Source organism: Oncorhynchus nerka, linkage group LG15 (genome assembly GCF_034236695.1).
Source record: "Oncorhynchus nerka isolate Pitt River linkage group LG15, Oner_Uvic_2.0, whole genome shotgun sequence".
In the NCBI taxonomy this organism is placed as follows: domain Eukaryota; kingdom Metazoa; phylum Chordata; class Actinopteri; order Salmoniformes; family Salmonidae; genus Oncorhynchus; species Oncorhynchus nerka.
The window spans coordinates 69,073,466-69,089,398 of NC_088410.1; the positions used below are offsets into that span (position 1 = coordinate 69,073,466).

General features: G+C 43.4%; 1 protein-coding gene across 2 annotated transcripts in view; it reads right to left on the bottom strand.

The window, feature by feature from the left end:
• Positions 1 to 271: 271 nt before the first annotated feature.
• epha8 (eph receptor A8) overlaps positions 272 to 15,933 on the bottom strand; it is a 157,404-nt gene continuing 141,742 nt past the window's right edge. For both annotated transcript variants that reach the window (XM_065001851.1, XM_029683393.2), the window contains exons 6-19: positions 10,521 to 10,676; positions 9,884 to 10,291; positions 9,520 to 9,644; positions 8,891 to 9,053; positions 8,173 to 8,269; positions 6,686 to 6,753; positions 6,121 to 6,246; positions 4,918 to 5,103; positions 4,691 to 4,752; positions 3,375 to 3,584; positions 3,072 to 3,221; positions 2,747 to 2,937; positions 1,871 to 2,029; positions 272 to 1,664 (exon numbers count right to left, since the gene is read on the bottom strand). In XM_065001851.1, the coding sequence (XP_064857923.1) occupies positions 1,550 to 1,664; positions 1,871 to 2,029; positions 2,747 to 2,937; positions 3,072 to 3,221; positions 3,375 to 3,584; positions 4,691 to 4,752; positions 4,918 to 5,103; positions 6,121 to 6,246; positions 6,686 to 6,753; positions 8,173 to 8,269; positions 8,891 to 9,053; positions 9,520 to 9,644; positions 9,884 to 10,291; positions 10,521 to 10,676 (2,216 nt within the window). In that variant the 3' untranslated portion in view covers positions 272 to 1,549. The remainder of the gene's footprint in view (positions 1,665 to 1,870; positions 2,030 to 2,746; positions 2,938 to 3,071; positions 3,222 to 3,374; positions 3,585 to 4,690; positions 4,753 to 4,917; positions 5,104 to 6,120; positions 6,247 to 6,685; positions 6,754 to 8,172; positions 8,270 to 8,890; positions 9,054 to 9,519; positions 9,645 to 9,883; positions 10,292 to 10,520; positions 10,677 to 15,933) is intronic.

Below are 15,933 nucleotides of genomic sequence, written 5' to 3' on the forward strand. Positions count from 1 at the left end.
GTTGTGTTAAATCAATTCTATTAATTCCTAGATTAGTCATGGTGTTGTGTTCTGAATCGCAATGTGTCAAATTCTGCAACATCCCAGGCGAGACAGGTCAGTTGTTGTGTTAAACCCGTTTTTATTCATTCCCAGATCAGTCATGGTAGTGGACTCTATCAGCATTGAGCTATGTATACAGAAGTGTACCGCTGTTTCAGTCACACACACACACACACACACACACACACACACCCACACACACACACACACACACACACACACACACACACACAATTGTTTTTCTTTATTGTGTTATCATGGACTATTTGCACATTTTATGATTCAACATTAGAAACAAGGATGATCCATCAATCTTTGCAAAAAGCCTGTGTCTTTTGAATTTAGTTTGACAGCAAATAGACCTAATTTCAGACAGAGGTGAGTAAATCCAGTTGTATTGCTGTGACTGTAGGTATGTAATGGTATAGACAAACTGAAGGATGTTTGTCAATTAATTCATCTAATAAAACATACTTTTATAAAATATGGAATTCAATATATATTTTTTAAGCATCTCGATAAAGATCCGGAAACATTATTAAAATGACACCATAGTTATGCAATGCATATTCAGAGAATATGAGGCTCTTCTCTAATAAAAAGAGACACAACCACCTATTAAGTCCTACAGAGTTGCACAAGAAAAGCATTCTCTTGATTGCACAGAGAAACTAGGACCATAAATTATATTGTATTTAGATAAAAACATTCCACATACAGAGCTTTTCCTATTCTTAGTTTTCCCCTTCTAACCACCACAGAGTCAAAACAGTGACGCATCACATTAAGTCATCATCCATACATCTTCTCTACAGTAGTTGTGCGCTATGCAGCTGTAACAGGGAGAGAACACAATGCTTCTCTCCTATGGTCATTCAAAGGTTTACTGTGTGAGTTTGTCTCTCTTGTTGAAACTGGTCTCCTCCTCGATGGAGGAGACTTGGGACTTCTGAGTTTTTTGCTGTTTGTCCATTGTCAGGTGCAGGGTCTTCTTGTGCCATGTCAGTTTTGGAGTCGGGGGCCGGTTCTCAGGGGAACCATAAGAGAAGCTGTGTGTTCGGGCACACAGCTGAATGCTCCAGCCCCTGTCAGTCTCTCTCTTACTGTATGCTAGGCTATCACTCAGATCCATTATAACATATTATTCTAATAAATTCATATTCATAAAATCTCTCTTTGTATACAACAAAATTAAAATTGTCTGTGGAGATTAAGGCAGTCCATCCATTTTTACAAACAAGACACAGAACTCACAAAACATATCTGAATAGGAAAAACAATGATGAAAATGTCCCATGGACTTGATAGGCTACTGTACTCGAGTCCCTTCATATCCGTCCTCTGGAAGTTTCAACCTCTCAAAGAAGAAGTCTTGAAAAGTTCACCAAAATGTCACCCAGACAGTCTTATAGTAGTCATAGATCTATTCCCATGAAGTTCCACTAGGCCTCAGAAGCCTGGGGCTAGATTTGACATTCGGCTGGCTGGAAAAGCCTGGAGGCTGAAGTTACACATGCACTGAGGGCACACTCCTGTTGAGCACCTGAACACGCATCAGCTGTACACTGGTCATGATCTTCTTCTGGTGGCCCATCAGTGTCACCCCCAGTCTGTGTATATCCCTGTAGGACACAGAGATGGAACAAAGTCACACACACACATCAGTGATCACATGCATTAACATACATTAGATATGATAGAACAAGTTACTGTTAAGCACATTATGGCAACTGCATCCATGCCATTTGGATAATGTGATTAGAGTGTGATGTTGTGAGAGTAGGACTGTAGTGTGGTGTCAGCGTGGAGCTGTGGCCTGGCCCCTTACCCTTGGTTCATGCTTATGACGTGGCCCAAGGTCTGGTAGCCTCCTACAGCAAAGTGGTCCTTGTATCGGCCCATCTTGATGGTATCCAGCCACTCATCCACGGAACTACAGCTGCTGAAGTCTGGGATACTTCTGTCCATCATGGGAGGTGTGCCTAACCTGGGGGATAGAGAGAGACAGAGAGAAAAGAGGGCGAGAGAGAGCGAGAGACAAAATGGAGGGAAAAAAAGTGAGAGAGAGAGAGAGAGAGAGCAGGAAGAAAAGGTGGTAGGAAAAAGATAGAGAAAAGGGAGTGCGGAGGCATGAGGAAAGAGAGATGAAAAAAAGGGTCTTGAAATGCAATAGCAGCTAAGGCAGAAAATCAATAGCAGTTAAAATGATAGAGAAGAGGTGGCTGCTCTGATTGCAGGATGGCTGGTTTGGCTAGATTAATACAGGGAGAAATCCTTAACACCCCCCCTTCCCTCCTCATTCCTCCATCTCCCCTTCTTCCTCCTGACATGCACCAGGGATCCGGGACCCGGGATCTGAACGGAGCGATTTAACACGGGTCCAACTCTAGCTTCAGCCGCTATTCTCTCTGCTCTCTGATTCCCAAACGATCAATGTCAATATCACAGGCTCTTATTTAACCGAGAGCGCGTCAATCAGAGATGAGCTTATTGGAAAATGAACACGGCCGTTCCTTGCTCTCCTAAGGCAACCCGTCTCCCTCGCGTCAGCCGGGGAAGTTTGGCGGAAACTTTGGGCTGTAACTTTATCCCACAGCTTATGTATGACAGATGAGCTGAGAGTGGATTTGCAGCCCTTTGTCCAGACAATGGCTCCCAAGCAATCTGTATTGCCCAGGCGATGGTGGCCTAGCAGCCTGCTCACCTGCACAGCGTGTCCATGGACTTAAGGTTCTCCGGGTTCCGGATAAGCTTGTCTAGAACCGCAACAATCTGGCAGAAGCGAGGCCTCTCGTTCCGGTCCTTCTGCCAGCAGTCCAGCATGAGAGTGTGTAGAGCACCTGGACAGCTCATTGGAGCAGGCAGCCTGTAGCCCTCCTCTACTGATTTTATCACCTACACACACACACACACACACACACACACACACACACACACACACACACACACACACACACACAGATATGCAGGTATCATTACACACATACAGTACATGTGTTTTTTTGCGTGTGTGTGTCCACTCTACTCACATCTCGGTTGGTGAGATTCCAGTATGGCCTCTCCCCGTATGACATCACCTCCCACATGACCACGCCGTAGCTCCACACGTCACTGGATGAAGAGAACTTCCTGTAGGCGATGGCCTCCGGTGCTGTCCAGCGGATCGGAATCTTTCCACCCTGAAGGGAACAGCACCAGACTAGAGCCGATACTGGCATTTCACCACGGAATAGAAAACAGAACCTGAACTAGAGAACTAGGGCTACAACAGTATTAGAACCTAGTGCATATTAGAGTTTTAGAATGTAGCTATCATGAGAGTGGGAACTCACGCTGGTGGTGTATGCTGCATCAGGATCGTCCTCCAGGACTCTAGACAGGCCGAAGTCAGACACCTTACACACCAAGTTGCTGTTGACCAGGATGTTACGAGCTGCCAGGTCGCGGTGGATGTAGCCCAGGTCTGCCAGGTAGGTCATACCCGCAGCGATGCCACGCAGCACGCCCACCAACTGGATTATAGTGAACTGACCATCATGTCTCTGAGAGGAGGAAGGGGAGAGAGGAGAAGAACGGGGTTGAGATGTAGAGAAAGATTGTAGTATTCGTTACAGGCATATGGATTGAGATCTCTGATGTCAAGTCTTTCAAAAACAATTTTGAAATGTGTTCACAAGAGAAAGAAAGTGAGGGAATCTGATAGAAAGAGGGAAACTGTATGTGAAAAAGAGATGAAATCCAAATAAAGAGTTGTTTTATTTATACAGCACATTTCAGACATGGAATGCAACGCAATGTGCTTCACAAGAAAATATACTGAACAAAAATATAAACGCAACATGCAACAATTTCAAAGACTTTACTGAGTTACAGTTCATTTGAGGAAATCAGTCAATTGAAATGAATTCATGTGGCCTTAATCTATGGATTTCACATGACTGGGAATACAGATATGCATCTGTTGGTCACAGATACCTTAAAAAAATGGGCTTCAGGAATTCGTCATGGAATTTTTGTGCATTCAAATCGATAAAATGCAATTGTGCTCATTGTCTCTAGTTTATGCCTGCCCATACCATAATCCCACCGCCACTATGGGGCACTCTGTTCACAACGTTGACTTCAGAAAACCTCTCGCCCACATGACGCCATACACATGGTCTGCGTTTGTGAGGCCGGTGGGACGTACTGCCAAATTCTCTAAAACAATGTTGGAGGCGTCTTATGTTAGAGAAATTAACATTCAATTCTCTGGCAACAGCTCTGGTGGACCTTCCTGCAGTCAGCATGCCAATTGCATGCCAACTTGAGACTTCTGTGGCATTGTATTGTGTGACAAAACTGCACATTTTAGAGTGGCCTTATATTGTCCCCAACACAAGGTGCACCTGTGTAATGATCATGCTGTTTAATCAGCTTCTTGATATGCCACACCTATCAGGTGAATTGATGATTATCTTAGCAAAGGAGAAATGTTCACTAACGGATGTAAATACACGTGTGCGCAACATTTTAGAGAAATTAGCTTTTTGTGCGTAAGGAACATTTTGGGGATCTTTTATTTTAGCTCATGAGACATGGGACCAACACTTTACATGTTGCATTTAGATTTTTGTTCAGTATATATAAAAACAGAAAATCAACAAACCCTCAGGAAAGAGTCCAGAGATCCATTCTCCATGTACTCAGTGATGATCATGACTGGTTTACCTGGAGGAATGGAGGGACGGGAGTAAGGGAGTGTGGGGGAGGGAGTGAGGCAGGAACCACAGTAACTAAACAGGAGTAACTTACACCAGATAACTTACTTATTGCATTTAATTGAATTTAGCTGAAAAGAAATGTAATTGCACCAAACTGAAAATGGAATCTTACTGCGTGTTACCACTCCCTCCAGGTGGATGATGTTAGGGTGGTCAAACTGGGCCATGATTGATGCCTCAGCCAGAAATTCTCTCCTCTGCTTGTCACTGTAACCTGCCTTCAGCGTCTTCAGAGCCACCGGGATGTCTCTCTTCCCTGGGAGACGCATCCGCCCGTAACACACCTCCCCAAACTCACCTGGAGACACACACAAACACACACACACACAGAATTCAAGTTGAGATATAGTATATGCCTCCCTGACAACACTATAGACGGATGTATCCAATGATTGAAAAATGTATTCAAACAAAAATATATATATACACTACTGTTCAAAAGTTTGGGGTCACTTAGAAATGTCCTTGTTTTTGAATGAAAAGCAATTTTTTTGTCCATTAAAATAACATAACATTTATCAGAAATACAGTGTAGACGTTGTTAATGTGGTAAATGACTGTTGTAGCTGGAAACTGCTGATTTTTAATGGAATATCTACATAGGCATACAGAGGCCCATTATCAGCAACCATCACTTTTGTGTTAGCAAGTTTAGCATTTTAAAAGGCTAATTGATCATTAGAAAACCCTTTTGCAATTATGTTAGCATAGCTGAAAACTGATGTTCTGATTAAAGAAGCAACAAAACTGGACTTCTTTAGACTAGTTGAATATCTGGAGCATCAGCTTTTGTGGGTTCAATTACAGGCTCAAAAGGGCCAGAAACAAAGAACTTTCTTCTGAAACTCGTCAGTCTATTCTTGTTCTGAGAAATGAAGAAACTGAAGATCTCGTTCAATGCTGTGTACTACGAAATACTGTCTACACTGTATTTCGGATCATTTTCATGTTATTTTAATGGACAAAAAATAAGCTTTTCTTTCAAAATCAAGGACATTTTTAAGTGACCCCAAACTTTTGAATGGTAGTGTATGTACGGTATATTTGTCCTTTGTGCTCTGAAAAGTCCTGGAACATGTCATTACATGTCTTTCCCTTTCCTCTTCTGTGTCTTATCAACAACTGCCATTCTAAAGGTCATTGTTAACAGACGTGATTATGACGCCTGTGTGTTGCCATTTCCTGCTGTGCCAATATGATGTTAGTATTCCCTGTGTGTTTGATTGATAGCCCCATGCGACGCTCTGATTCCACTGTGCCATCCCTCTCCACTGCACACCTCAGCATTTACGTCAGCCAATGATTTTCAGTTTACCTGAGCCAATGATTTTCTCCAGTTTGATCCTGGAAGCTTCAATTTCTCTGGCAAACTCATGGACGGCCTGGCAGGGGTCCTCGTAGGTGTGTGGGTCGATGTAGAAACGTGCGTCGGGGAATGACACTAAAATAAACAACATTAGCATCTGGTCACATACCACTGGATGGAAACAATATGTTTCACGTGAGTGAGTGAGTGAGTGAGTGAGTGAGTGAGAGAGAGAGGGGGGGAGAGCGAGAGTGAAAGAGAGAGGGGGGGGGAGGGGAGAGAGAGGGGGGAGGGAGAGAAAGAGAGAGAGGGGGAGGAGAGAGAGAGAGAGAGAGAAGAGAGAGAGAGAGAGAGAGAGAGAATATGCCATTTAAAAGTATGAACTTGGATACCCACATAAGCTTTGCAAGCATCTCTCAGAGAGAGAGAGAGAGAGAGAGATCATTTCTACCTGAACAAATCTGAATCAAAAGGGAAGTGAACTGTGTACATTGAGGATGAACATTATTACCACTTGAGTGAAGACTAGGAAGGGAAATATAATAATAGACTAGTAATAATAATACAAACGCACCATGGCCATTCTGGTAGTGCATCTTCTCCTCATCAGAGTCCTGGAAGGCCTTGCTATAGCCACAGTGTCTGTATCACAAACACACAGAAACATGTATATGTCACTATGTTGTGATGCTATTTTCTACTTTGTATTTCCAAGTCTTCTCTGGTGTATGGTTTATATAGAGCATCACGTTGTATGTTAAAACTCTTCAGTCTCGTCATAGCAGTTCATTCACTCTAAAAGGCCTTTTTCACATGTAAGTCTTCCGAATAGTTCTAGACACTTCTCACTGTGTTCCTCTCTTTCTGTCTTCCAGCTCCAAACGAACTCGGCTTGAAAATGTTAACAAGTTGGAAATAGTTCAACACAATTAAATCAATTATTTGTGGAAGAGTTGTAGAACTCAGAAGAGGGACTTGAAGGAGAGGGATATATACGTAAAACACATTTGCATGGTTACTTAACCAAAATGAATTGCCATTATAATTAAACTCACTGTTTAGAACACTGAGGTATAATAAGAACTGGAGACTGTGTCCAAAATGTCTGCCCGTTGTTTTCAAGGTAATCTACTCACTTCCACATATGCCAATTCACGCACCGTCTACTGTAAATCTGAGTTGCGTCCTGTTTCTACGTACCAACATCACATGTGCACTAGCGCACAGGGAGCAGCATGAGCAGCGACAACATCATTACGTCATCCAAAAATATGGCAGACATTGGATGAATTAAGTATCTTCGGCTGTGAGTGATGATTTTATTTTTTGCCTCAATTATTATGTTAATAATTAAATGGATATTTGGTGCACAAAGGTGATGACGAAAGTGATTTACTAGGAATTTTCTAATCTGACTTCTTTCTCTATGTGGCCGTGTATGGAAATGGTCTTTCTGGGGCGGGCGTCAGTTAAACTGCAGTACTGAGGCAAAACTGTAGGTGCAGTCGAAACCTTGCTTCTCGACAGGAACCCTGGCCCCTTGGTTTAGAATTACAAAACTCAACTGGGTCTGAACATTTCCTGCGCAGAAACTCTTGTGAGATGACTTGACTTTCCACTGTAAACGCAGGCTGTAATCTAGAGTGAGAACTACTCTGTACTAATTAAAACCATTAGTGGAACAACGTTAGAGAGATTATCTCCTTACGTTTCCTGTTTGATGGACATATCACAGTGCTGTTGGGGTTTGAGGTTGCAGACAGACACACCATGGAAACAGTTACCGTAGCATAAGAGCCTATGGGGTTTAGAGGTGATCATATGGATTTCAATGCATAAGGTTAGTGGACATCACAGGCAGATAAAGAACAACAAAGTAATGCTAATATAAACATTTACCCTACTATAAATGAATCCTATGGAGATGATGGTAACATTTACTTGAACCCTCCTTGACGTAGTGTAAAAAGATATCACACATACGTATGTGAATGACGTAGAGTCAGAGAGGACTCGTCCACATCACGGGTAGTGGTGTAGTGTAAGAAAGGGTTGCCTTGCCGTTTCCTGCAGATGACGATGGCCAGGAAGGTGACGAGGCCAGAGACCAGGACCATACAGATCCAGATGATGGTCATAGTGTCGTAGCGCAGAGGAACTGGACACACAACAACACAACCAGTTAGTGTCAGAGTGAGAGACAAAGACAGTGTGTGTGTGTTAAAACGTGTAATGTGTGTGTGTGAGACTGCATGCGTGTGTGTGTGTGTTCTATGCTCTTTGAGGCTTGGATCAGCAGCAGGTTTCCTGACAGGGGTGACCCTCACACAAATCACAGATCAATAACATTAAGGGATTGTCTGAAGACTTCCTGGTCCCACTGACACTGACGGCTCTTTAACCAGTAGCATGCTGTGCTGTCTGGGTTAACATCCCCTGTGGCTGACAGGTTTACACAGTAGTCCACATATCTACCAACAGACACTTCTATCAAGCCTCTCTATAGTTACTAGGAATGTGTACAAATACTTGTGCATTGCTGGGTGGGCCCGGGTGGGTCGTGCATCGCTGGGTGGGTCCAGGTGGGTCGTGCACCGCTGGGTGGGACCAGGTGGGTCGTGCACCGCTGGGTGGGACCAGGTGGGTCGTGCATCACTCAAATAGGTGGTGTTGGGTGAGGTGCGTTTTCACCCATAGAAATCAATGTACTTTGAAACCTCAGTGTTTTGTTGTTTTATTGATGGTCACTGCTCCATGGCTCCTTCTCTGATTATCTTACTTGCTTTCCCGGTCTGGATCTCCACGTTCTGGCTGAAGCGTCCGCAGCCTGCCGAGGTTCTGGCCCGGACCTGGAAGATGTACCTGGTACCGGGCTTCAGACCAGACACCCGGGCCGTAGTCCCCTTGGCCTTCAGGGTGGAGTAACTCTGCTGCTCCTTATCCTGGTGGAGGAGAGAGGTTAGGGAGGAGGAGAGGAGGGTAGGAAGGGGTGGAGCACAGGAGAGATGATAAAGGCTGTCTATACAAAGCTGTGTTTACATTTCTGACTAACATCCACCTTAGCAGTAAACCCGGGAGCTTGGCCAAATTAAGACATTAACACAGCAGCCACACTAATCTGTCTGTACTATCAAGACATTATTACTTCACTCTATACACACTCCCCTGTCTCCAGGGACCACTCCGCTGTGGGGTGTGATGTGGTATTTACATATGCCCTGGTCTGGTGTGTGTGCCTCCTGTGCTGGTCAGATCACTCATACCCCATTAGCTGTGTGTCAGAGCATGCAGAACAACACAGCAATTAGCTTGTCTCCCTCCGCTTTCAGGCTTACCCACACGCTCACTGTCACTTTCACCTATCAGCCCAGATCAGCCCCACCCACACACAGTATTTATCTACTGTACCTTCTCGTAGTATTTGACGTCATACTCCAGTATGACTCCGTTGGGCTGGTCTGGTTCGTGCCACAGCAGAGTGACACTATTCTGACTTGCGTTCTCCTGACGAATCGCAATTACCTGGGATGGGGCTGAACAGGAAGCAAGAAAAAGGAAGTACACAACACATCAATTAATAGAGAACCAGAACAGACAGGGCAGCCCTACATGTAAACAGCAATGCAATCCAATAGAGATCATACAGGATAATGTAACCTACTGTAGCTGTTGAGATGTTGAATTAATTCTAGGTAAACTGTATTTCTTTTCTATGTAAATTGACCTTCATGAGTAAAATGTTATGTAATAAATCCATACAGGTATCCCCTACCTGCCTGGTTCGTAGTGATGTTGACAGAGGCGAAGGGCGGCAGCTCGTTGCTCAGATGAGTCACTGCATTCATCGCTAGGATGCGGAAGGTGTAGTTGGCGTGGGCAACCAGGTTTAGAACAGTCACCCAGGGTTCGGTCAGAGAGCTCTGCCGGGGAACGAACCGCACCGGTACCACAACGGCACGGTCCACTGTCCCTCCACCCCCCCCCCCTCCCATCCCCCCTCCACCACTGGTTGACCCTGCTGTACAGTCCTCACACTGCCCCCCCTCCCCAGAACACTTCTGACAGAGCACACTGTACAGCAGGTCACTGCGACCCCCAGAGTCCAGCGGTCGCCCCCACTCCAGATTCACTGACGTCCCATTAACTGATGATATCACGTTTACTGGAGCTGTTGGGGGGCCTGAGGAGAGGAGAGATAGAAAAAGAGAGGGAAGAGAAGAATTAGAAGGGAGGAGAGAAAGTTACGTTTTTCTTGCCTATCACCTGAAAAAGTTGGAGGTGCTTCTATTATCTCGTTCAGAAATCAAAATAGTTATTACAGATAATTATGTCTAAATCACCCAGGGCATTCAGAGAGATAGGTGCAGGATGCAGCATGTAGGGGTGTTGTGTGTGTGTGTGTGACGTACGTGTGCAGGGTGCAGCAAGGGTGTCGGTGGGGGCTCTGTAATGACTGGAGTCACAGGGGCAGGAGAGGGCAGCTCTAGTCTCTGAGTGGCTTTGTAGAGGACACTTCCCACACAACCCATCACCTGCTACTGGCTTATAGAAACCCACCTCACACGCTGCATGGGGAGAGAGGAGGAGGGGAGAGGGGTGGAAAGAGGGGACGAGAGAGAGAGAGAGGATATGCCATTTTAAAATATGCTTTGAAAATATCAGCTTTGGTCTACCACACTATTTCTAGAGCAAACCCAACAGTCAATATGTAATTGGAACCCTGCATAAAAGCACTGACTTGAGAGGAGGGGGAGAAGAAAGTTAAGACTTTTTCACACACACATTTGGGCCAAAGAGGCTGTGCACTGTTGATACTCCCGTAGGGAACATTAGAATCTAGACCACGTTTCAACCTTATTCAGCACACGTACTACATATTCACTTTCAACTCTGCACTGATGAATAATACAGGCTCCTCTGATAAATATATTCTCTTTAGAATGCAGAAACAGGGTGTATGGAGCTGTGGAAACAGAAACTTTCTAATATATCTGGCAACATCATGGGTTCATCTTAACTGCCTCAGTAAAAATTTAAAAAGGTTTGGCAAAATGTCTCTTATAGGTTAAGGATGACCTTCGTATAACCTTATTTTGACCATTGGCTCCAATAAATAAATAGATCAAAACATGTGCATTACACATCAAAATGTAAAAACTTTGGTAGTGTAGTTGTATTGTTCAGCACTCAATGTTATTGATGATATTTCTTTATGCCTTTCCATGATTTATGAGTCTCTAAATACGTCTTCAATTTCCAATGAACCCTGACATGTAAGAGTGTCAGTAGCATATTGATAGTGTATACCATCTGGATTACACACACACATACACACACGGACGCACGCACGCACACACACACACACACACACATGGACGCACGCACATACACATTCAGACACACACACCATCAGAGACACACACACTGTCTGGATCACAACCAGATTAAAAGGCAGGGGCTGATATCGCACCTCTCTTTCACCGTCAGTGTCCCACAAGGAACCAGAAACTACTTCTATTTGCAATATTTATCCCAGACTGCTTTCTCTCCTCCCTTTTATCCCGTTAATCCCACCATCCCTTGATGTTTTTTGTGAAGCTCCTGAGTTGAAAAGAAGGTCAGGATAAACATCGGAACAGCTCGCTCATCAAGGAGGGAGGCTGCTGACACTTTGAAGTCTCTGACAGATTTACCAGCTAGCACACTCAGCAACACACACACACACACACACACACACACACACACACACACACACACACACACACACACACACACACACACACACACACACACACACACACACACACACTCACACACACATGCATACACAGTTAGCAAAAACGATAATGCTATACACATGACACACAGCACATGCACCCAATAACACAAATAATTCAACAAGTACAATTATAAATGTGGTAACACACACACAGATAAAGTAGAATTGAAAGGAGGGCTGGTGTGGATGACCCCTGATGACCTTTCAAACCTGACTCACATTGGTCTGGCACTCTGAATAAAGTGAGGAAATGAGAGAGAGAAGAGAAAGAGAACGAGAATGGGGAGACTAGAGACAGCGCACTGTGTGTGTGTATGCGTGTGTGTGTGTGTGTGTGTGTATTGTGTGTGTATGTGTGTGTGTGTGTGTGTGTGTGTGTGTGTGTGTGTGTGTGTGTGTATTGTGTGTGTGTGTGTGTGTGTGTGTGTGTGTGTGTGTGTGTGTGTGTGTGTGTGTGTGTGTGTGTGTGTGTGTGTGTGTGTGTGTGTGTGTGTGTGTGTGTGTGTGTGTGTGTGTATTGTGTGTGTGTATTGTTTGGCACATCAGAGCCTGTCAGCCCAGTGCTGCCGATGCAGGAGTATTTGCATTACAATGAATCTTAATGGCTGTGTGCTGGCTTTGTGTGCTGACCTTGATTTATTCTCAGTATAAGTGGGTAAATAAACAACACGGTATAGAAAGAGGAGTTGGGAAAGAAAATCACAGACTTGAGGAGACTGAGGGGGAACGGGACTGGAGGAGAGTCTTCAGTGCCACCTGGTCTTCTGGCAAATGGTCATAAAGTGCTTACTGACATACTGTACATAGCTTTAAACAACATTGAGTTAGTCAAAAGCTGGTGTGGCCAAACTCAAGCAATTTAGCCAGGCACATGTACATGCACACTTTCTAGTTCTCTTCTGGGAACAAACAGCAGTAACTAATAAGCAGGTAATACTGCCATGCTGGTAGGAGTGATGGATGATTGTGTCAGTAAAGTCATGTGGAAATGGGCCACTGGTGTCTGGTGTGAATCTCTCCACACTCCAAACTCCTAGATGAGCCCTGTGTCCCACTCTCTGAGTTAATAATCTGACCCCATACTGGAGGCTTTAGAATGATACACTACACCCTCTACGGCTCTGGCCACAAGTACTGTATTGCACTATATAGAATGGAGAGTCATTTTAAATACAGACATAGTCTCGAATGAGATGTCTCGCTTTCAATTTAGATAAGCCTTATTGATTCAATGACTGAATCTGTCTAGGTACTGCTCAGAGCCAAATGACTGTGGACAGCGGAATGGATGGAGGGATGGATGGATTGTTGGGGAGTGATAGAGAATGGATGGATGGGATTGTTTTCCCTCAATGGGGGTCAGTAAAGGACAAAGAAGCTGTGATCATATCATTAAAACACAACCATTTCACTCATACATTAATATAACAGGCGGCAGCACAAAAACATTCTGAAGATATTATATTTGAAGGTAGACTGGACCATAAAAAAATAATTGGGAGTCTTATTGAACTGGGGTGACAGGTAGCCTAGTGGTTAGAGTGTTGGGCCAGTAACCGAAAGGTTGCTAGATCGAATCCCTGAGCTGACAATGTAAAAATCTGTCATTTTGCCCCTGAACAAGGCAGTTAACACACTGTTCCTAGACCGTCATTGTAAATAATAATTTGTTCTTATCTGACTTTCTTAATAAAGGTAAAAAATAAGATAATCTCTGTCAATTTGATCATTATTTAAATGCTTTATCATTTTGGAATAAACATTAGATCAGGTAGAATTACAGTATATACTGAACATGCAGGTGTTAAAATTGCATTCTGTGTGGAAAACAAAACCAACACTATTCAAACAGTCCATTAATAACGTATACTATACGCTGGTGTTAAAAGCAATCGTGGCAGCAGTACTCTGACATCAGAGCATGACTTCATTTCACCAAGAGCTTTGCATTCCCTTGAAGAGAAATGACACATCTGAAATTGTCCAAGTGGAAAATATTTGTTTATCCCAGAGGCTGAAATATGACCAGAATATATCTGTAGAATCATTTCCCCAGCTAATTAAATGTCCTAAGTATAATAAACAGAAACACAATAAAACCAACAACTTAGAAAAAGGAGGAAAGAGAGAAACCTTTTTCTTTAAATGGCAACACAATTTTCAAAGAGTGAGAAAATGTACAGACATAATCTGATGCACAGGCCAGGAGAGAAGGCTACAGTAATTGCTGATAATAACCCATCCGATAACTCCTGCTTTCCCAGTAGGTTTAAATCAATGGCATTGATGAAGTCATCACAAAAAGAGTGCTACACAGATCTAAACGTGTTTTCCTTTGAAAACGCCTCGTAATTACAAATCAAACTAGACCAATGCATGGTGGGTAATGAGCATTAAACTGGTGTTAATTATCCGATTGAATGGCTGTCACCATTCAACCGTGCCTGATGGAACAGAGTGGAGAGAGAGATGGGAGAGGGGTAACAGGAGAGGAAGAGAGAGAGAGAAAGGGGTAGAAGACCGAGAGAGTGATACAGAGAGAGAGGTGAGGACAGTCAGAAAGAAAGGAGCGAGGAGGTTGAGGTGGAGAAAGAGAGAGAGAAACTGGCTAGTTTCAATACCTCACAAACAAAAGGAGACTTTCAAAGAAATGTAGGGAGAGAGAGTAGACTAATGCCTGAGGCACACAGCAGGCAAATAAGTCAGGGAGAAAGAGAGACGAAGTGAGAGAGAAGCCTTTGTCTCCTCTTTTGAGTCTGTTTCATGACTCGCTGTGAAGCATCAGAGAGGAAATTAATCAAGTGTTTTTGATTATTAATTGAATTCAAATGGACAAAGTGGGCTGTGAGAGATGGAACAAAGACAAGAAGCATGTATGTGTCACAGCTGCCTCTACTGAGCATAAAAACGTATATTCTATATATGAAGTCATATTCATTCAACATGACAGTCTTTGATAAACAGTCTGAGTCCAGAGCAGTCCAGTCTAAATAGAAATGCAGGGTGAAATGGATGCTGTGTCGCATTGTCTAGCTATTATCTATCTATTGCACACAGCTACTCCCCGTATATTAGTTTGACAGCCTCAAACGTGAGCGTAGTACAGGAGTGGATGCAGTACAGCACAACCATGTACAGTTGAAGTCGGAAGTTTACATACACTTAGGTTGGAGTCATTAAAACTCATTTTTCAGCCACTCCACTCATTTCTTGTTAACAAACTATAGTTTTGGCAAGTCGGTTAGGACATCTACTTTGTGTATGACACAAGTAATTTTTACAGCAATTGTTTACAGACAGATTATTTCACTTATTATTCACTGTATCACAATTCCAATGGGTCATAAGTTAACATACACTAAGTTGACTGTGCCTTTAAACAGCTTGGAACATTCAAGAAAATTATGTCATTGCTTTAGAAGCTTCTGATAGGCTAATTGACATCATTTGAGACAATTGGAGATCTACCTGTGGATGTATTTCAAGGCCTACCTTCAAACTCAGTGCCTCTTTGCATGACATCATGGTAAAATCAAAAGCAATCAGACAAGACCTCAGAAAAAAATTGTAGACCTCTACAAGTCTGGTTCATCCTTGGGAGCAATTTCCAAACACCTGAAGGTACCACTATCATCTGTACAAACAATAGTATGCAAGTATAAACACCATGGGACTACGCAGCCTTCATACTGCTCAGGAAGGAGACACGTTCTGTCTCCTAGAGATGAACGTACTTTGGTGCGAAAAGTGCAAATCAATCCCAGAACAACAGCAAAGGACCTTGTGAAGATGCTGGAGAAAACATGTACAAAAGTATCTATATCCACAGTAAAACGAGTCCTAAATCGACATACCCTGAAAGGCCGCTCAGCAAGGTAGAAGCCACTGCTCCAAAATCGCCATAAAAAAGCCTGACTACAGTTTGCAACTGCATATGGGGACAAAGATCGTACTTTTTGGAGAAATCTCCTCTGGTCTGATGAAACAAAACTAGAACTGTTTGGCCATAATGACCATCATTATGTTTGGAGGAAAAAGGGGAA